The sequence below is a fragment of the Leptidea sinapis genome, chromosome 36, assembly GCF_905404315.1.
Source record: "Leptidea sinapis chromosome 36, ilLepSina1.1, whole genome shotgun sequence".
Taxonomy (NCBI): Eukaryota; Metazoa; Arthropoda; class Insecta; order Lepidoptera; family Pieridae; genus Leptidea; species Leptidea sinapis.
The window spans coordinates 8,242,570-8,264,344 of record NC_066300.1 but is presented as its reverse complement, the minus strand read 5'-3'; the positions used below and the strand labels follow the sequence as shown (position 1 = coordinate 8,264,344).

Here is a 21,775-nt window from a genome sequence, read left to right as displayed (position 1 = left end):
TCATCTCCTACCTATATGTATTTTAATAGAAAACAGGTTATTATTGATTTAGATACAATGTGTATGTAATTTATGTTTTGTATTTAACTGATATTATAATCCTTAGATTTGCTTGACTTAGAATAAGCCTGAATGTTAATAAAGTAATTTGCAGAAACGTAATAATTCCTTTACTAAACTTCATTTTTTAACAAAAATCTTTTCGCTAAAAGTTGTACAGCTGTTTCATAATTCAATCTCGGAAGAAATTAATTTGTAGCAAGCAGCTACGTAATTTGTCTAGTCGTGCTACGTACTTTAATTCTACGAGATTTTTCGTAGCGCAACGCTACAAAAGCTTAGTGTCTCTGAAAGCAGGTTTTTAAATAATTAAACTCGTAGCATTATTGCTAAGCCTGTGCTTTGTTAAACTATTAATAATTTAATAAAAATGAAATAAAGGCTGTTTTATTATGTTGTGATAAGTACAGAAGTTGAACGAAGTTAGTTGTTCTTCAGCTGGAACATTAATTCAAAGTCAAAGTCAAAAAAAAATATATTCACTGTAAAACTTTATAAGTTATTAAAATTTCAAAATCATTCAAATGAGTATAATAATATTCATTAACAAAGTTTGGAATATTAATTCCAACTATCTTTATCATTCAAATAGTCTTCCACATTATAATAGGACTTAGATGTTAATTTATTTCTTACGATACATTTAAATTTTTAATACGTAATATTTTAATATCATTTGGGAGTTTATTATAAATTATAACACAATCCACTTGAAAAGATTTAGCAATTTTACGGAGCCTAGTAGATGGAATTAAAGATTTAAAAGTTATGTTCAAATTGAAAAACAACAATAAAGATTAATTAAAAAAAAGTCAAGTAAATTAGATGTAACTCCTATTATCTTTTATACATATTTCAACCTTTTTTTTATCAGGGTCGCAACGGAAAAGGTTCCATATTCGTTTGGGCTTCAGGCAATGGTGGCAAGGAGCACGACAACTGCAATTGCGATGGATACACCAACTCGATCTGGACCTTGTCGATATCTTCGGCGACGGAGCGCGGCGAGGTGCCCTGGTACTCCGAGATGTGCAGCTCCACGCTGGCTGCCACTTACAGCAGCGGAGCCATCAACGAGAAGCAGGTATTGTTATAAGAGTTAACTCGGGCTGGCTAACGATCTATTTCTCATCGTACTTACAATTTACTTCAATACACAAAACTCCCATTACCCTCTTATATTTATTCTACCCAGCAGTTCTGCAGATTCTCCATAGGAATACTTTTCGGAAGTAGACGGGTCACGTGATGGTAAGCGATCAATAACCATGCTTTCTTGGAACACGATGAGACTTACGGTGTCCTTTATGGTGCTGCAAAGAAAATTTCTTAGAGTAACGATTTGAACGATGTTGATATCACAGTACATATTATTTATTTATTCCATTTTCAAATACAGGGGTCTAGGCTCCGAATATGATTTTGTCCCATTCGGTGTCGAGGCCATTGGTCTGTGGTCCTAGCGCTATAAGGATTTTTAAGGAAATAGCAAAAAGGTTAGTCGTCACCAAAAGAGACCGAAGAGCTGGCAGCTATCTCGGACAATGAATGAGTCTAGCTATTCAAAGAGGGAACGCTGTCAGTATCTTCGGAACCTTGCCTAAAGGTTCCTTTTAATACTATTTTTTAAGGTTTTTAGTTTTAGGTTAATTTGTTCTAGTATATATTAATTAGTTCTAGTATTATTTCTGTATAAATAAATTATTCATATTTGTCTTAATAATTGTTTATCTGACATAATGTAAGTACTCATCGGATCGTCCTCAACGCAGGTGATCACCACAGACCTCCATCACTCGTGCACGACAGGACACACTGGAACGTCAGCTTCAGCACCGCTAGCTGCCGGCATATGCGCCCTGGCATTGCAAGCTAATAGAGATCTTACATGGAGAGATATGCAGCATATCGGTGAGTTATCATCATTTTGCAGATTCACTTACCCACAAAAGAAAATATACATCCATAACGTGTAGTTTAAAATATATTTGTTATAGTGTAAAGTAAACTACAATAATAATTATTATAACGCGGCACCGTTGGAATGGCTGCAATTCTGACATTCGCATCTTGCTTTTGTGTTGCTGTCAAAATGTAAGTTTCCTAACTACTCGTATTGTGGTAATAGGGTTCCGTTCATTATCGAACCCGTCAGACGAAATAAACACAGTTTAAGAGTTAGCTGAACTAAAAAGGAGAAAAATATATCACACTGAAAGCTTTACCTGTTTATGACATCCGATCCGATTATGAGTCCAACATCAAAAGGTATCTTGATGGAAATATCTCTAGAATGTTTTTAATTTCATTAATATAATTTATCAATAACAGAAAAACAGTGGGAGGCTCCTTTGGAGAATACTTATAATAATTCTAAATATTATTACTATGTCTCGTGGTCTTGAATACACGCCGTTTTATTCAATATTAGATTTGTTAGCTATTGCGGTTTATGAGATACAAGCTGCTAATGCAGCGACAAACGGAGAACAGAATCTTAGTAATAGGATTCCCATAAGTAACTCTTCGAGTGCAAAATAATCAATCAGTTATTAATATAACGTAGTGGTCATGTACAATCTAAACATCTGAAACTGGCGATGCAATTAATGAAATCTGGAAGGTATAAAGTAAGCCCTGGAACGGATATTAACGTTCGTCAATACTCGGGAAATGATCGTTAACTCGAAGCGTATTCAAAGCTAACGTAGATTGACGCGGGGGAAATAGAACAGTTCCCGGTACTACCGAACTATTCATTTCGGTTAAGGCACGGGTTACTGTTTTCATTGAATAAACATTTATAATTAAGAAGATTGATTTTTATGATAAGTTAAAATGAAAAAACACATACTTATTCATATTTGGTAAATGATTTATTATAGTAAATATTTTGTAGTTGTATTTGGTCCCTGGATTAATAAGGTCCTGTCCTAGTACCTATTGAGGGTGCTCGAACGTGTACTTTATAATAAACTGACACAGTATACACATATCAGGGATTCTTCAGTTCACAACACCACACAATTATTTAGTCTATTCACCCTTTTCATTAGGTTACTAAATAAAAGGTTTACAAAGCTGTAATATTTAAGGGGAACCAGATTTTTCCCCTCACGTTCCACACATGAGTAGGAGAATTATATTATATGGACGGAATTGAGAATCTAAACCAAACTCAATTTCTCTGGAACACACAAAAACTCATCAAAACCGGTCCAGCCAGTTAGGTAGTTCAATTGTGAATCTAAAAGATTCTCGAATCCACCTGAAGACACACAGAAAATTTCATTAAAATCGGTCCAGCCGTTTAGGAGAAGTTTAGTTACAAAGATAGAAATTAAGTGTAGAATATAATATATCTGTGTATGTAACAAAACTAAACAATATTATTGTTTATTAATACTTTTATCAAAGAGAATTATTGCTGTTCAATAATATACAGACAACATTGCAAGATGCAGGTTTTTTATCTTTGATAGAAATAGTGAAAAGGATTCACGTATATTTGGTCCTTAATCTGTCTCTATCCAATTGGACTAACAATAAAATGTATTTAAACGAATCACATGCAAGAATGGAGACGCAAATAAAGTTCAGCAAAATATTTTGTATTATAAAGGAAATTCTCTCTTCAGAGGGAAATGAATCGCATGAAGCATGAAAGTCACCAGCGCCACGATGACATATCATATTGTATATTTGCAGCTACGTAATTCAGTATGCCTAGTTTTGGGGAGCGAAATAGAATAATATAGTAAATATAACCAACTATAAATTACACGAGGCTTAATGCTGCAGACAATCTGTTCAAACAGTTTTGTGAGTCTTTATTAACTTAAGTTTATTTTATTAATGAAAATAAGGGACGAGACTGGCAGGACGTTCAGCTGATGGTAATTGATTACAATGCAATGCCGCTCAGGATTCTTCCCTTCAGACCGAAACACAGAAATGTTAACACATTACTGTTTTAAGCCAGAAATAGGCGCCGTTGTGGTACCCATAATCGAACCGGCATCCTGTGCAAAGGAGTCTCCCACTGGAAGAGAATTATGTTATATATTAATGTTATATTTTATTGGTCTATCCAGTTGTAAGAACAGCCCGGCCTGAGCGGCTCAGCATCGGCGGTGAGTGGAGGATCAACGGGGTCGGCAGGAACGTGTCTCACTCTTTTGGCTACGGGTTGCTGGATGCCGCAGCCATGGTGAGACTGGCACGTTCCTGGAGGACGGTACCTCCGCAGAGGAGGTGCGAACTGGCTACTCCGACACCACAGAGAGCCGTACCGCCTCGCTCTTCTATATCGCTGCAGGTTTGTATATTGTGTATAAAGCCAGCGAGAAGCGATAAATTATGGAAACAAACTTCATTTATACAACATTAACGCTACATAAGACATTAACATTTTCCACTTATATACATAGTCTGGCCATAGATACTGCTACATTTAAAAATAAACAAAATATTATATTTGAATTTGGAATCTGTCATTTTTATATGATTGTTCATTGAGTTTCTCTGAGATTATGATTTCTGGTCAGTTTTAGAGAGTACGGCTTGCTATGTAAACGTCATGATAATTCGGAGTCCCTAAAGAATCCGTACGATTGGCAGTGATGAATTTTCCCATGGAAAGAGTGTGTGCTTCTATTGATAACTGTTATCAACGTTTATAGGACTGTTCTGGATGGAGACCAATAAGCTTTTTATATTTTATTTGTTTTATATTTATGATTTAAACTAACACACTGTAAAAGTTATAAACGTTATATTAATTAGAATTTTTTTTTATTTGTTTCAGTATTTATTTATTTATTTATGGCAAGACTAGGTATTTATACAGTCAAAGATATGGTGAACAAGTGAAACAATATGTACAAACGTATGACTTGTTTATTGTTTTTCAAAGTATATTCCTTCGCTATTTGAACACTTTGCATTTATTATTATTACTTATTAAATTAAATTTTTTAAACGACTTCAAAAAGGAGGAGGTTATCAATTCGCGCGCTATTTTTTTTATGTATGTACACCGATTACTCTGAGATTTATGATCCGATTTACGTAATTCTTCTTTAGTTCGTAGCAGAATAGATGCCATTTGGTCCCATAAAATTTATTTAGTTTCGCCCAGTAGTTTTCATTTTATTAACACTTTTTATGAAAATTTTTGTCTATCTCGATGATATAATTGTTTCTTGTGTACGGCTTTTTTATGAGTTTTCATTCAGGTTGATTATATATTATTATTTACTGTCACTAAAAAGTAAAAAAACTACTTTTAAAAAAACCGACTTCAAAAATGGAAAAGGATGAAATAACTAAAAATTTAATTTAATATAACTCTTATGGAAACCTTTACCTTGAATATTAATAAAATACTATTATTTGTATGTGCTACATATTGATAGCTTTGAAGTCGGTCAGCTAAATGTAATAGTAGGTAGAAATAGGCAGATACGCGTGGCCAGACAACCTTAATAATAATAGTAAGTAAGCTGTATATAATATTAAGTTTTATTTTGTTTAGGGCTTGGCACCGACTTAAGACCTATCAAATTGTAGCAAGTATAAATAATAGTATTTTATTCATATCAAAGGTAAAGTTTTGCATAAGAGGTGTATTAAATTAAATTTTTAGTTATTTCATTACTTTACCGTTATTTTTTTTGGAAAATAAAAAAACAAATAACAAGGGCGAGAGCTGGCCTTCAAGAGTTCTGAAGTGGGTTCATCAGTTCTATATTTGAGGCAAAAACTGATTATCGTAACGGAGTGTGAGGACGCGCTGTCGTGATGAAGTTCGAAGACGTTTTTCGAAATTATTTCCAAAAACACGTTGCACGTCAGAATATTTTTGTTTGTGAACATTCAATAATCTGTTATATTTACCAAGCATGTAATTTGTCATGAAATATTCATATTGTAAGTAAAAGTTTCATATTGTTAGGGTGTACACCGGTTTACACGTGTTTATCAGTCAATGAGCCTTATATTTGGTGCACGGGTTTTAATTTTCATATCTATAAAGTATTATTATATACAAATTTAATTTGTACCAAAATAAATAGCCGATGCGGAACTCGAACTGAGCCTTGGGATTAAATTTACAAATTAAATTTGTATATTTAATCCCAGAAGTGAAATTATTATTATTTTAATTTTGAGTAAGATGCTAACCCACTAAGATTTTCGAGAGACACAATCTGTAATGCAACTAAAGGATCCTGTCTTTGTCACCAGCTGGATGTCGGGACTTGTCCTGGAGTGAACTACCTGGAGCACGTGCAGGCGAGGGTATCTCTGTCTGCTGCCAGGCGGGGTGACCTTCGGATAGCTCTGATCTCTCCGGCTGGCACTAGAGCCACACTGCTCGCGCCCAGGTAACATGATATATTCTATACTGTCTCTGAGAAAATCAAGGAGCAACTGATTACACGTGTCAGGGTCACGAAATACAGATAGCTTATAAATAAACACAGAACTTGTCAGGAATTCAAAATTAGATGCTGTTGCTCGCTGTTGAACTTCACATGATCACTCGCTGGGCGTCTCTAAAGATTGCCTGAAGCTGCGAATCAGTGCAGCCGTTTTGGAGATAATATTATTAGCCTCTGCGAATCGTCTCATCATCAAACAAACCAAGAGCTCGTGCAGTTTTTCGTGGCCCTATATCATAATTATTTTAGAAGTGGGTTCATCTGTGGTATGGATTTTGTTATTTGATTATCCTGAGTGAGATCGTTAAGTCCATAAGTGAACCCCAACATTGTTGTTAACTTAATTTAAGCAGAAGCGTATAACGTTACGCTTTTCCTCTAAGTAAAACTATTTATTTATGTATAAATTATGTATAAACAAATGGATAATGTATTCTATGTTCACTGTCAAAATTCTAGATATTGATGAAGATAGATTGATGATAAGTTTAGTTATAAGATTAGTTTATAATACATTGTATTTGTTGGATGCAATTACTAATTATGTAGTAATCACTACCATCATGCTCACGAAGCATCCTTTACAAAAAACAATGAAGTCAAACATTAAAGGTTGATGCAGCCAATACACGATAATTTATTAAATTTTTCAGTTATTTTTTATTACTTTTTATGAAATTCTTTACATTATTTAAACACGATTCACATATTGGATGCAGCACCTTACAAACTAATTTATTATCTATATTACAGACATTGTAAAATACTCTATTTGATTGAAAAGAGCGGCCGTTGAGTTTCTTGTATGTTCTTCTCACGAGCTCAACTTTTTACGAACATATGGTAAATTCAGTAATTTAACGAAATATTTGTAGTGACGATTCAAAAGCGCTTAGCTTAAGCCTAATTTAATAAAGTTTATTAGACTTTGAAGCGCGTCATTTCATGGGACGAAGGTATAAAAGAGCGGCTTTCGGCTCATTTGATTCAGTCTCGTGCCAGATTTTGGCGAGACAAGACGTCTGAGGATGCCTCATTATTTAAGTAATTTTAATTGACAATGGCTTGTTGATTGACACACGACTAAGGAGAAAAGTGTGCTTAAATTGTCTTTAAGCACACTTTTGCCGTTCCATTATCAGACTGCGAATGATATGTCCATATGTATAGAATGTCATTGTTCAAATCGTAATTTTATAAACTTTATCTCTTAAATATAGACTCCAATGTACTACAATAAGACTGACTTTTTAATAAACAAAGCTATAATAATTGATTCTTGCGCCAGTGTCGTTCACAATAATGACAGTTTAGCCAGTGAGAGACGCCATTTGTCTCATGTTTTCCACCGAGCCATGAGAGCTCGCAATGAACCTCATGACATGGTGCTCTTTGATACCTTGGAACGGTATTTAATATTCTTTAGATTCGATCAAGTCTAATTAGATTTGTAGTCGTTCTATAATAGTTCTATTAAAGTTCAATATTTATTAAATCAGTGGTTTCTTGTTTTTGATATCAAAATAATGTTAGGGTTGATGATACCTCTACAAACGCAAAGTATTACATTACAACTACAAGTAATGTTGACCTTGCAAAATAAATCAAAAATCCTCCTTTCCAAGTTTAAAAAAGTTTCCTTTCTTTTTTTTGACACACTTTCTGAAAAGGTTGAGCTTTAATTAGCAGAAGTGGCAAGAAACTTATTGGCACTCTTTTAAATCAACATTTACATCTTCATTAATCATTTCAATTACAATATATGTAAAGTGATGCAATATACCCGGGCACAAAAAGCCCGGCCACCTTAAAGAAAATTTGGCTATACCTTCTCTTAGATTCGAAAATGTTTACTGTGTTCCGAAGTTCAATCTTGTCATGTGTCGAAATCATGCTAGCTATCTAGGACCTTAAATATATAACTAAGTAAATAATAAAATAAAAATTGTGGACCTCTCTTCTTACAAAGTAAGATCTACGACGAGAAACTCTACAGTACGAGAGTGGCTTTTACAATACAGCTATGATGAAACCGAGAAAATTATTAACTCAAAATTAATATAACTTTGTATATTAAATTATGAATATTTGATTATAACTATTTGCTTTATCTGTATAACTATTTGCTTTATCTATTATTATTTAATTTTATATTACAGTTCTTATTATAAGATAGGTATGCTTTAAAGTTAGATAAATATTGTTTAAGTGTCAGTCTTATTTCTACTTCATTAATTATTATTAACATTAAATAAAATTAAATAGCAGACGGTAATCACTGGTTGGCTCTGCACAGGGTTTCCTAGTGAGCCATCCAGAGGAATTTAATTTAAAGGTGCCTCTTTGTTTCTATTTTTGAGACTGAGACTGTAAATTTATAGTACGCATGAAGAACGATGTATTTAATTATAATTAATAATAAATAAATGAAATGAAATGAAATAATACTCAAACGTCAAATACAGAATGCCTTACATGAGTACTACATAAAAAAAGGTAATTTAAATTACTAAGTAAAAACACAAGAGTTATTGAGCATAGAAGATGCATCAATCCACACACACTGTAATTAAATAAGAAGGTATTATACGAGCTTTCTATTAGCGATTATAAAAAAAAATACAGATTTTTTAGTAGCAGGATCATCCAGCCTCCTCGTGGTGTAGCTAGTAGAGTAAATCAATCATAATACATTTCTCATATCCCTACAAAATCATTTTACTTGAATTTGATGTCTTGTCTTGAAATTCATAGCATCTAAAATGATATATCGTAAAACCGTACCTGTCCACAGTTCGCACACAGAGATAAGCATTTTTTTAGGGCAGGATGTTAATGTTTGTTCTGATCACGCAGGCCACATGACTCGTCTCGTGCGGGGTTCAACTCATGGCCGTTTATGTCTGTGCACATGTGGGGCGAGTCGCCCTTGGGTATTTGGCAGTTAGAGGTCTCCAATGAAGGACGATACATGGGTAAGTATCTTGTGCCAACTGTCACCGAATGGAAAAGTCGTTCTTAGAGACAGAATTTATATCTGAATATTACTAATCTTATATCTATAATGGGAGCACCTTAATTGAGACGAAAGATCTACTAAGTGCATGGGGATGGGACTATGGCCATTGTATGCGGAAAAACCTATTTGTTTTATTTTAATTGAACGATTTTATTTTGAGTCCATTTCATCCTCGTGATGATCATTTAGATGAAGCCACAACGGTTTAAAATGGTTCTGGTATGTAATAAATAATTCAAATATTATTTTTCAAAATAGGATTCAAAATCACCTATCCTTTCAAAATAGACTGCCTCAGACCTGAGAAGAACGGGCGCAAGAAATTCAGCGGGCTTTTTGTTAAATATAAAAATGGATTACAATGTGACATCGTACAATAAAAATTTATAATTAAGCAGGGTATTCTCTTCATACCCAGTCATTGTGGTGTCATTTAGAAATCTATGCTATAATAACCTTTCCCACACAAACGTTTTTTAACAATTCTTTTAGATTTCGTAACACATTTGTTTTGTACATTATTAATATTGTATAATAAATATTAATTAATGAAATTGTCTAATTTCTGTCTCGATATTAACGGTTCAACAAAGTCAAACAATGGATTGAATTAATCTACAAATTCGAGAAACTATTTCAAACATTTAACTCGAATACACAATTGAGTCGAATTTCGATACAATTTGATCACCGATACTTCCAAGCGACAACAAACTTTATCGTTTTAAACTTTAGTCTGTTAGCTAGATTTGTAACAATCTTAGTGATTTGTTTTAGGGAATTGCGTTTTATTTTGCCTTGCAAGCAGTCGAGAATATCATCATCGCTGGGAACTACAAACTGTTTATTTTCATTTCTAAATATCAGTCTCTGTGAAGCTGATTTAAAAACTTTGGTTTTCTCAAAATTGATTGAATACGACCAAGAGTTCCTCTCGATAACTAACACTTATAACGTCACAACATAGGTAATAAAAATGTAGTCGTATGTTGGAAAATATTGCAATAAAAACAATTTGTCGATATCTTAGGTCGGGCGACATTGCAAGAATGGTCGTTAACATTATACGGAACGACTACACCGGCTGCTAAAAACGATCCAATACCGTTCAGGAATCCAATATTACGTAAGAGTAACGCGACTCGACCCGTCGTTGTTCAGGCAGGCAGAAAGAATAACAAAGGAAAATCGATACCAATTACCTCTACCTACACGGTCGGTTTAGTTAAGAGAAAGAAGAATAAAAATTCAAAGAACCTCAATAGGAATGCACAGAAGTCAAAACAGAGTCGTCCCGCGACGCGGTCGCCGACGGAGAGCTCCACATCGCGGATCACGACCCCTGTTCCCGACTTGAGAGACCCGCTGGCAGACGCCAGAGAGCGCAAAATGTCTAGTCTGTTTGAGAAATATCCGAAAATCCAGCGAATATATCCAGCGCCCCTTCAAGCCAACGGTACCGTGCATGTTGTCAAGTTGTGATGAGAGCGCTTTGTCTGATCAAACTACCTGCGAACTAGCACGTCAATAACATTAGTTGTCCTACAGTTGCATGCCGTGTGCCTGTTTTGGTTTTCAGCCTTTCCCTCGTTGTTCATTACAAAAGTTTCGTATGACATGGATGTTGATGTTTTTGTTTTTGCCGGAGTTTTTGTAGAATCTGTATTATTTGCAACTTTACCGTACGTGTTCTAGTCGTGAAAGGTTTACTATACTACTACAACACAAGCACACAACGTAGTAAACCTCTATAAAGATTGCTAATTTTATGATTTGACAGCTTTTTTTACACGCATTTTTGTTTAAGTTTTAGATCACATTTTTATAGATGTATTTGGTTGCTAGCGTAGTGTTAGGCAGTATGTCGACGGTATTGATAACATTATTTTATCTCACTTTACAGCTGGTCCTTTGACACAGTGGGAGTTAATTTTCTATGGCACGGAAACCCCGCCTCATGAATATGAAGCCACTCAAGAGAACACTCCAAAAGTTGAATGGGGATCCAGTCATGAGTCCAGTGTACCCAAAGAGCCGACGATTCCTGACCAACCCCAAGAAGAAATAAAACATAACTCCATTGATGATGATTTGGCACTCGTATGGCATGAGTCCCATGCGGTAAGTTAAAACAAAATACTTCTTAAAATATTGAATGCGGAATGATTAGATACTGAAATTAACATAACGCGTGTTTGCAGAATTATGAGAGGAGAATGAATTAATTATTTGTTATTCATTCCACTCGTTTTAATTGTTCAAAAATGAGAATGAATACTTCATTTAATCAAAGAAAATCTTCTAGTAAATTATTTATTTTGCATTACTTACTTATATGTACAAAAAGGATTCATTCCTATGTGTATACATGTATTTTTAGTAAACGAACTTTATAATATGTGACATTGCCGATAATAATAGTCTCACAACTAAAAATATTTTATGTAATATTTTTCTTTTTATATTTATTTTGTTACTTTTGTATAGATATTTCAATTATTTTGACGTTCACCGTGAGGAGATTGTGCAGATTTGATACAAAGTAAATATTAAATAAATTTATGTGAATTATTAATATTTTAATAATATTTACTAAGTTTTCGTCGTAGTTATCATAATAGTACTGGTTCCGTAGAGTGTTATTATTTCTAAATATTTTATTAATTCGTATGTTGCAGCTATTTAGTAAGGTTTTACGAGTAAAATTATAGTTTATAAAATTTAAATGTTATCAAATTATAAATATCTAGACACTTAAACATTAGTTAAATGATTAAACTACGAGTTCTTAAATTGATCTCTATACTGATGAAAAAATATGTACCAAATGCTGTTCCCAAGATATTATTGTAATAGTGTCATCCTTCATCAAGATATATTACGCCGGCATAAATACAGTCAGTCTGTAGGTAAGAGGTTTTACATCTAGCCTAACAATTAGACGATGTACCAGCTCTGCCATAGTCGGGGAATCGCTCCCCGAGCGGTCTCGCTCGGATTTCCCGTCGTTTTCCTGGGAGGCCACAGAATATTGTGTTTTCGAGGGCAACAATACCACGGCACCCCGCTTCACGCCTAATGTGGACTGTTGCAATCTTGGGGGAATCTACTCCATCTAATACGCCGTCCACCATAACAAGAGACGGTACAGCCGGCCTTGTTATGCCTTAAGGAAACGCATATACATTGACCCAGCGCACAATTGCTTAACATATTCCGGGTACAAAATTGAGCATATTTTTTATCTCGTGCTATCATTAGGGAGGATATGTGCTTTCGCCGTCTCGGCTATTTTTGTCGCACCTGTTTAATCTCTGGCTGCGCGTAGATTTTGAGGACTGCGTCCGCATCTATGCGTGTGTCTACAGGTCCCATAGTGGTAACACAGAAACGGATCATCTTAAGGGCTGCTTTCAAGCGGCAATTGACGACGAGCTTGCACAGATCCCCTTCGCTGAAATCGTAGTCTTGGGTGATTTCAACGGGCAAAATGCCTAATACGCAGGGTGATTTGTGCATGCCTTTACGTAAAGTAAAGTTGGCTTAAGGTTGTCCCGATTGGTAATGTCGCCAATGCCAAAAATGGATAGCTACATGCGGTCCTTATTGGATTTTCTGCTAACACATTCCGGTAGTTACTAGTAGTTAGCCTATCTCGCGTTGCAGACCATCAGCGACCCGCCACGTTTGGCACTATTAGTTAGGAATAGGATGCGTTCCTTTATTGCATCCAACCCTTGGGGAAAGGTTTGTCCCTTCGGATGATCCCAGTGCCAGTGCCGCTGCAGTGGCTGATGTGATACTACAGATTTTTTTCAATGTAAGTCATGTTTAAATAAACCCCCATAATACTCAAGTTTATCCGTTAAAAAAGTAACCCAATTGACGAATCTTCGAAGAAACTAGGGTTCATAAATAGAGCACGGCATTATTTAAAGCTGGCACAGATTGTTGTGCTCTTCAAAGTGCAAGTCCTGACAAGTATAAAGTATTGCTCTCACTCCTAGTCTGGTGTAAATTGTGGAATGAGCTTCCTTTCGTTTTGTTTCCAGCAATAGTCCTGTGATTTTTCTAGTATTGCAGGAGAATGAAGATGGCAGTGATCACTTTACATCAAGTGACAAGTACGCTTGTTCGTCCACCCAAATCCAACAGTTAATTAATATTTAGAAACGCCACTTGGCCTTCCTAAACTCCCACTTGATGTTCAATGAACTGTTAAACTAAATAGCTGTGACGTATAACTGCAGGTTAGATATTATGTAATGACTGTATAACAAACTTATTTTATAAATTAAATATAATGTCTTGTTAGTATAGCATAACAGTAACAGTATAAAGTAGTAGTAAGAAGCAACAATTTCGTATATGTCAACAGTTATCCAGGCTATGTAATATTATCTGTGATATTTATCTCGAAAGTTCTAAAGTTTTTACATTCATCAACATTGTTACGAAACGCCTGTTTCTAATAATAGCAGGCTGGGATTTCCGGTGCCTGTTTTCTACGATTCTAACATTTTCTTCATCGTTTGTCTGGAATTGTCACCAATTAATTCAAGGTATCTTTCGATGAAACCTTAGAGCTAACCTCTGTTCAATACCGATCTGATCCTGGGATCTTCGCTTACGCCGACTTTCCCACCACCATCAATCATCCATATCTGGTATATCCAACTGATATGAAATAACCAAAAATAAAAAAATTCTATATAATTCATAATTATTTTCAAATATAGATACATATTTCATATGAGTAATTGTCGACTAATTACTTCCATGATGATGATCTTTGATCATTTATTTGGCTGCCGTCCAACTTCATACCCTGCAAATCATGTCTGATACCTGCGTACCTGTTTGCCAAGAGAAATGAAAAGAGCCCATACACGACGGGTCAATATTGTATGATACATTCCGTTCTTCAGCATATAAATAATCATTAATTTATTGTACTATTTCTGTAGATCCGCGAAGAAGGTCCATCAGTAACCTCTAGCGAGCAGTTCAAGAGCAATGGATGCGGCATGCTGGCTCCACAGCCGCCCCACAGGTGTCTAGGTTTGTGTCTACTTCTTCTCATTATTCTTACAGCCGCCGACGCTTTATACTTACCCTACTGCGCAATAACTTCAAAACAAAACGAAGGGAAAAGATAGGGCGAGTCCCTGTTCCATGACCCGTCGTCGCTTAGATAGTCATAATAACTTTGTCCATGTTTTGGTTGACGTCATCGGTAGTGGCGACTTGCTGTGAAACTTTATTAAAGAGAGAAACAATTTATCACTTTTCAAATATCACTGGCTTTCACGGTGTAATATGAACTTGTGGCCGGTATTTCGAAGCAGGCACATGTTTGATCAGAATGTGACCCGTGCTCAACAACTGGCTTGAAATATCAGCTACTAATACAATTTATATCGTGTTGTAAACAATGTTTATTATTGTTAAACATAAAACATTATAAACACAGCAGAATCTATTTCTATACCGAATTCTAACGTGTCAATTAAGAGTCAGCGAGAACTCCAACAATTTCAAACAATTATTTAAAAATCTTGTCTTTATTAAATACAGGTAATCTCCCCATAACGCGGTAGAGTGGTTTTGCGTTATAGGAAAAACGCTATAGAGGATCATAAATAGTTTGTACGACACCGTAATTCGTAATGATAATGATTAATTACAATTAAACGAGTATTTTCAATTGTTTGCGTAGTTTTACTATTTTATTAAGGTTTCTAATACACAAATTTAATAAAATATTTTTTTTGATAACAAAATTGACATACGGGCAATGAAGCTAATTATGAACTGTACAAATCATTATAAATTTCACACTACAGAAATGTGTATGTGGGAAATCCCCGTGTTATATGGGGCCGGGCTACAGCGCTATAGGGAGAATTACTTATACGTTGAGACGTCACGTCTTTGATATTAATTTGTTGATTCTAACATTTCATTTTTCATTGGTTAATTCTCTCTGGCTTCAATATGACACCTACTACAACTGAAGTTAAGCGACACTACCTAACATGACGGCACCCTTACATGGACCCTCGTGATTCTAGTTAAATATAATACAATTATTAAGTTATAAGTACAAGCTGTTATTTATGTTTGTTTTATACACTATTGTGAACATAAAACCGTAATTATGAAATTGTTTTATACTACAACATTATTTTCTATAAGTACGTACCGCGCTGTGTCAAATAATTTCCAAGTTCGGAATATTCGAATTATTTTTGAAACGTTTTACTTTTGTTACTTTCTAGAAATCGCATTGCATTTTTTAAATTGGGAATCAGCCAGCGTTAAATTCGAATGTTGCGGACTGACAGTCACAGTTGTTCAAAATATCTTTATAAAATAACGTGTTCATTGGCTTATTACAGTAGATAGCGGGATATTTTCGATAACTGTGACGAGTTGTAAATAAATGTGTCCAAATGTATTTTGTAAATCACAGATAAAGATCTAGTAACAAGTGCAATTACATTAATAATGTATTTAAAACGATTCGTCCACTTCGAAGTATTATTTAAACGAATTGGTTAGAGAGGAAACCGTGAGGTTATAACGACATACAACTACCACTTCAGGTAGACCTCTCTTGTTTTAGTTCGATAGTTTACTAACATAAATGTTTTATTATTAAAGAATTTTATGTTACATTTTTCCTTTTACACAAAACCTCAAATTTTTCTCGTCGCTCCTAATATAAATTTGAAAGTTGCTTTGTCAGTCTGTAGGACACAATTTCATGGAAAATTCCCAATTCTCATGAAATTGTGACCGGTGAAGTGGTCAATATAAGCAAAATATTATCCTCATATTGAAAATTTTGAAGAGTCATTTATTAAGATGGACTAATGTCAAGCTCATATATAATTGGTGACTGGGCAGTAGGTTTACTGATTATTACTGTGTAGTCGTAATTTGTAGGTATATTTTTAATTAAACTAAATATTTCATTTGTTACGGTCAAAACACTTACCTTGTGCAGTCGGAGGCGGTACCCAAAGGCCGTCTCCACTCTCCACACTGGAATATTCATTTACCCATTTTATTGTTGTATATCTAAATGTTTTGTTTTTTTTATGAAATCTTAATTATTATAAATATAAATCATAGTAAGTTATTATTATAAATTTACAAATCAAGAACTGTTAATATTTATGATTCATTTATTGCTATTACAAATCGATATTGTAAATCTGAATAATACAATATTAAGCTTCATATATTTTAAACAAAAAGAAACACAATACGAAATGTTATGTTTTGATGTTACAATTTTAATTCGCCATAAGCCAAAAGAACGGTAAACAAATGCCAAATGTAAATGCATTTTCTATCGAAATAATTAAGCACTTAGATATAAATTAATATTTATATATTTGTAGCAGACCGCTGGAGTGTGATGGTGATGTTTCAAAGTTATTTTAATATATTATGATGCGTTTACAACAGCTTAGTAGCTAAAGTCTAGCACTTGTCATAATATGCTAGAGTTTCAATTATACTTAACTGTACTTAAATCATAGTTCCTCCTTCCTAAAGGTGTTCCTCAATTTTTTGGTTCGCGGGGTTTTAAATCGAAATATATCTTGATTTTTTTTACTGGAGTAAATGACAGAACTAGCACATGATCTATCTCTGGTGAAGTTTTTATTATCATTATCTGCCCATAACAATGTCACTTTATTATTACATTGCATCACAAAACGACTTCCAGTTTAGCGATAAGTTCGTTTACATAACTCTACCCCCGTCACACTGAAACCTAAGATGGAATGTCTTACGCCCCCAATATCGGCACCTACATCCATCAAACCGTTACACAACATCTTAAGTGCAGCTGCATTCAATATCACGAGTAAATACTTGATCTTACTGAGATCATTGTGAAGGGTCGTGCTAAAAGGCGCTGGTAATTTACCAGAATGTAGCTAGATCAACGTCCAATAATTGATCGCACAAATAAATTATCTCTGTTCTAACATTGATGACCATCTCCATAACTCTGTAGATTTAAACAATCGTACATATCCATATAGTGTCCGCGTTTGTGATAGCTTGTATATGCGAATAACACGTAATAATACTATTGGATTCATTCAGTAAGATTGTATCAGATTTAATATTTATAATAATATAGATTTAAAATAATTTAAACAACGCCCATATTGCCGCGACACAAAGTATGGATTTTTTGTATAATTTAATACAAAGTTTTGTCTTCCCAATAATTTAAAGCAATAATTATTATGGATTCTTTATTCCGAGCTATATTATTTGAAATGAAACAGTCAAATGTAATCGTTGCACCTGTTACATCTAATTATAAAATTAATTTGATAAGAAGGTTAACAGCTTTCATTAAGTATATGTGTATATAATAAACACCACTAATCGGACATTCCAGAAAAACTGTCCAAACCACAATTATGTCGAAATTGAGTTAAGAACATAAAACTGTTCACATGATTCATATTAACGGACTGACAAAAAATGGCAGCCCTACTGTCACTCTTTAAATGACAACATGACGCTGTAGCCCAACCTAAATGTATGGAATACACTAATATTTATTAAACTTTAAACATGAATTTCTTAAAATGTGATGTTTGTGGCTTGGAATGTTTTCAGGAACTATCTCCATTGTATCTGAAAATATTGCTTAGTTCTTAACCGTATGCGCATCAGTACAAGCTATCACAAGCCTTAAGTACTTAACTGAAAGTTAACGTAGTGGCGAGATGAGCATAAATCGTAATAAGTAGATTAAAATATATTGCATAATGTGGTTGTGATACCGGAGATTGTGGAACCATCATAATATTGTTTAGTTTAGATAATATAATTACTAAGGCATATTATAGAACAAAACATTCTACTGGTCAAAAAGCATAATATTTAGCATTTGGAACATTAATTAGAAATATGATTGTAATTGAAAGTCCGTTATAAAATAGAATACATTATCATCCTTTAAGTGTCTACTAAAATGTTTTGATGTACTTAACGTTTAGAGTATAGATTCATTACCATAAACTTTTTGACCAGGAGAAAGTTTTGTTAGTTATTTAATAAAATAAGTAGTTTATTCATAAATTTGGAGACTTGTACAAATTGCTCACAATTGTAAATTTTCAAAAACGACTGATCAGAAATGATTTCTCATCGACTGCTGGTTACATAAACTTATAAAACTCAACTTAATATAAAATTAACGTTAAAATTGAGATCCAACACACATAAGCACTCGATGTTACTGAAATCGCCAGCTTGTTTTTATAACCGTTTTTTCATAATATGGCTGTAGAGTACTCAATAATTATATTTATGAATGTAAATGTTAAATTTGTATATATTGAAAACGATGTGAATGAAAGAATAATAAAATGTCTTTTTATTACAAAATGGATTTAGATTTTTATTTGTTGAATTAAATCTTGTCTCTGATCGTTTTTGTTACTCATTATCTTTAATAATATTTGGTATTATAATTATTATACTGTTGACTGAATCAAACCGACGTTTTTGTGTATTAGCTTTGTATGTTTGCATGATTGGCTTTGCTTGTTGTGTCTAATATCGTCGAGCTCGCTTCAGCTAATCCGTCGATGTCAGTAACATCGTATATACTTCATGTTCATGTTTTTCTTCCTGATTTCATTTAATTTTGCACGTCTCTGGCATGTGGTCACTACTCTACTTATGACGTCCGTTTGCTTTAAACTTTCGTATAAAAACAAAATTATTTGAGATCAGTGACGAGATGTAATGATTTCCTTTCCTGTTACCATTCACTATCTACGAACATCGCGGCGTTCATGGAATCCTGCATCACGCTGGCAAGACGCAAGTGCATGGAGGCTGATTCGGTGCTGGTTGGTGACGGATATCTGCTAACTCAACTCTCTAACTACATAAATTCTGTTTTCCCACTAGAGTGCGCGAAGGGTTTACACTTGTACGCGGGTCGATGTTACCAGCGCTGTCCAGACGGGACTTATGCGAGTGAAATCCTAATGGAACGAAGCTCGAGGCGCCGTAACCTCACCATATTGGAGTCTGGGGGCGCGGCTGTGATGAAGAGGCAGTACATGAACAAGCTTGCTACTGAAGCTCTTGATATGGAGCCGCAAGTGAATTACACGGCACCACTTATTTGCCTTCCTTGCCACTACACGTGCGCGTCTTGTACCGGGCCCCATAACAGCCAATGTTCCTCATGCTTGGATGACGCCCAACTCTTCAACTTAACCGATTCAGAAGAGAAGTTCTACTGCTATCCGAATACAGTGCTTCCAAAAATTTCCGATGCAGACTGGCATTACAAGATGAATATAATTCTCACGGTGGTAGTAATTGTATTTGGATCGTTTACAACCTATGTTTTAATTAGTTGTGTGCATAAAACATTCTGTTATAACAATTATAGGAATAATATTACAGTAGCCTACAGCGAACTTGCTGCAGATGACAAAGAACAGAGTGCTTTGGAGATCGAAGAGGAGATTCACAAAGCATTGAATGGTGGAAGTGACACCGAAACAGATGATGATTTGCATTTATAGCACTTCCTTGTGGAATAATGTCTAACACGATATGTGAAGACAAGAGTGTTTACAAAGCTGAAATAAAAATATTTGCTAAATCCAACTTTTCGTAATTGTTATGAGCTGCAAATTAAATTGTATTATTTAATCCAAAGACCTTTGGCAACTCTTTCGGTCTCTATTTTTTATTCGTTTTACTATCGTTTTCACTTATTTTTTTTTCTTTTGTAGTTTTTACTTTTTTTTTATTATTAAGTACAAAACAATTTTAAATGTACATCACATTCCACAATTTAGTAATTATGTTTTGTTCTTTTATAGAATATAGTATACATTTATAGAAGGTACACCCTATATTACTCGTAATTCTATATCTTTTGTGATTATCGAATTTATTATATGACACCCTAATTATAATACAATTGTGATCAAAACACCGTCCATAAAACGAATTTTTGATATTCTTATCTATATATACGCCTCTTTTTTAGTGATGAGCATAATATAACTATTATAAAATCCAATACTTTAACTTTACTTAATTAAATTTGCTCAAGTGGCCATTTAGAGTAAAGCGTCGTAGTGTAAATATATTTTGTATATAAAATAAATGAGTTCCTATTAACACATTGTTTTATTGTTACGATTAAGTCATAATAATAAAAAATACTAATTGATCCATTGTGTGAATCAATATTTTCCCTAATTTAGGAATACGTGACGTCATTTTTTTTTTCGACTGGGTGAACCAATTTTGAAAATTGCTTTTTTATTTGAAAGCTGCTGCTTCCAGAGTGGTTATTGTAATTTGGTCCAGATCTGACAGTGGAATCCATGAAAAAGAAAACCATAAAAGTCTTAATTTTTTCTATACATACGTATAGCAAAGTGGATGATAAATTTACGAATAACTCAATATCGCGCCAACCGATTTCGATGAATCTTCTTTTATTGGAAAGCATATACTTCAAAGATAGTTTGGTGAGTTTGGTTAGGTTCTGATTACGGAATCCATGACAAAGTAACGGAACACTGTCTGTTATCAAATTGCAAAGTTCTTACGTTCATTGCTGCATTGAAAAAATTAGTATATTTACACATATTTAGACAAACTTTCAGATAGTGTACTTCAAATTCACTTAAAATCATAAAATAAAAAAATATTTACAAAAAATAAAACCGCCTTCAAAAACACTATTCCAAAACAATAGATATAATGTGCATTAAAAGTATAGAAATAATTGCGTATTTTTATACAATCTTATTAATTAATATTATTCTAGTTACGATTATTGTAATTTTTGGAGTCGGTGATGACACCAAACCTGTCTTGGTCATCCAGTCGGTGACTTGGATGACCAAGATAGGTTTGTTACTACATACATAGGTGAGATGTGCTTGAGTCGTGAGGAGGCGAGAGGCGAGAGCGGGTTGCAGCGGAAGGACACCGATTCCAAAAATAACAATAATAGTTACTAGAATTAGATTAATTAATTAGATTGTATAAAAATACGCAAATATTTTTATACTTATTAGTGCACATTATATCTATTGTTTTGGAATAGTAATTTTGAAGTAATTTTTGTTAATTTTTTTGTTTTTGTAGATAACTTATCTGGTAGGTCGGTTTGGTAACCTCGAACTCAATAGCTCCGATTGACGTAATGAATAATGAA

The 21,775-nt window shown here is 34.0% G+C and overlaps 2 protein-coding genes across 6 annotated transcripts in view; both read left to right on the top strand.

Annotated features, from left to right (window-relative positions):
- The window catches only part of LOC126975438 (furin-like protease 1), a 222,368-nt gene extending 201,644 nt beyond the window's left edge, over nt 1-20,724 (top strand). For 2 of the 5 annotated variants that reach the window (XM_050823323.1, XM_050823324.1), the window contains exons 8-16: nt 935-1,144; nt 1,833-1,971; nt 4,155-4,378; nt 6,310-6,449; nt 9,363-9,481; nt 10,556-10,981; nt 11,429-11,646; nt 14,493-14,586; nt 19,489-20,724. In XM_050823323.1, coding sequence (XP_050679280.1) covers nt 935-1,144; nt 1,833-1,971; nt 4,155-4,378; nt 6,310-6,449; nt 9,363-9,481; nt 10,556-10,981; nt 11,429-11,646; nt 14,493-14,586; nt 19,489-20,117 — 2,199 coding nt within the window. In that variant the 3' untranslated portion in view covers nt 20,118-20,724. Of the gene's footprint in view, nt 1-934; nt 1,145-1,832; nt 1,972-4,154; nt 4,379-6,309; nt 6,450-9,362; nt 9,482-10,555; nt 10,982-11,428; nt 11,647-14,492; nt 18,962-19,488 lie in introns of those variants that run through there. The other 3 variants (XM_050823325.1, XM_050823326.1, XM_050823327.1) reach the window with 3 other exon arrangements.
- LOC126975463 (uncharacterized) overlaps nt 1-21,775 on the top strand; it is a 258,862-nt gene that overhangs the window by 143,319 nt on the left and 93,768 nt on the right. The window lies entirely within an intron of this gene.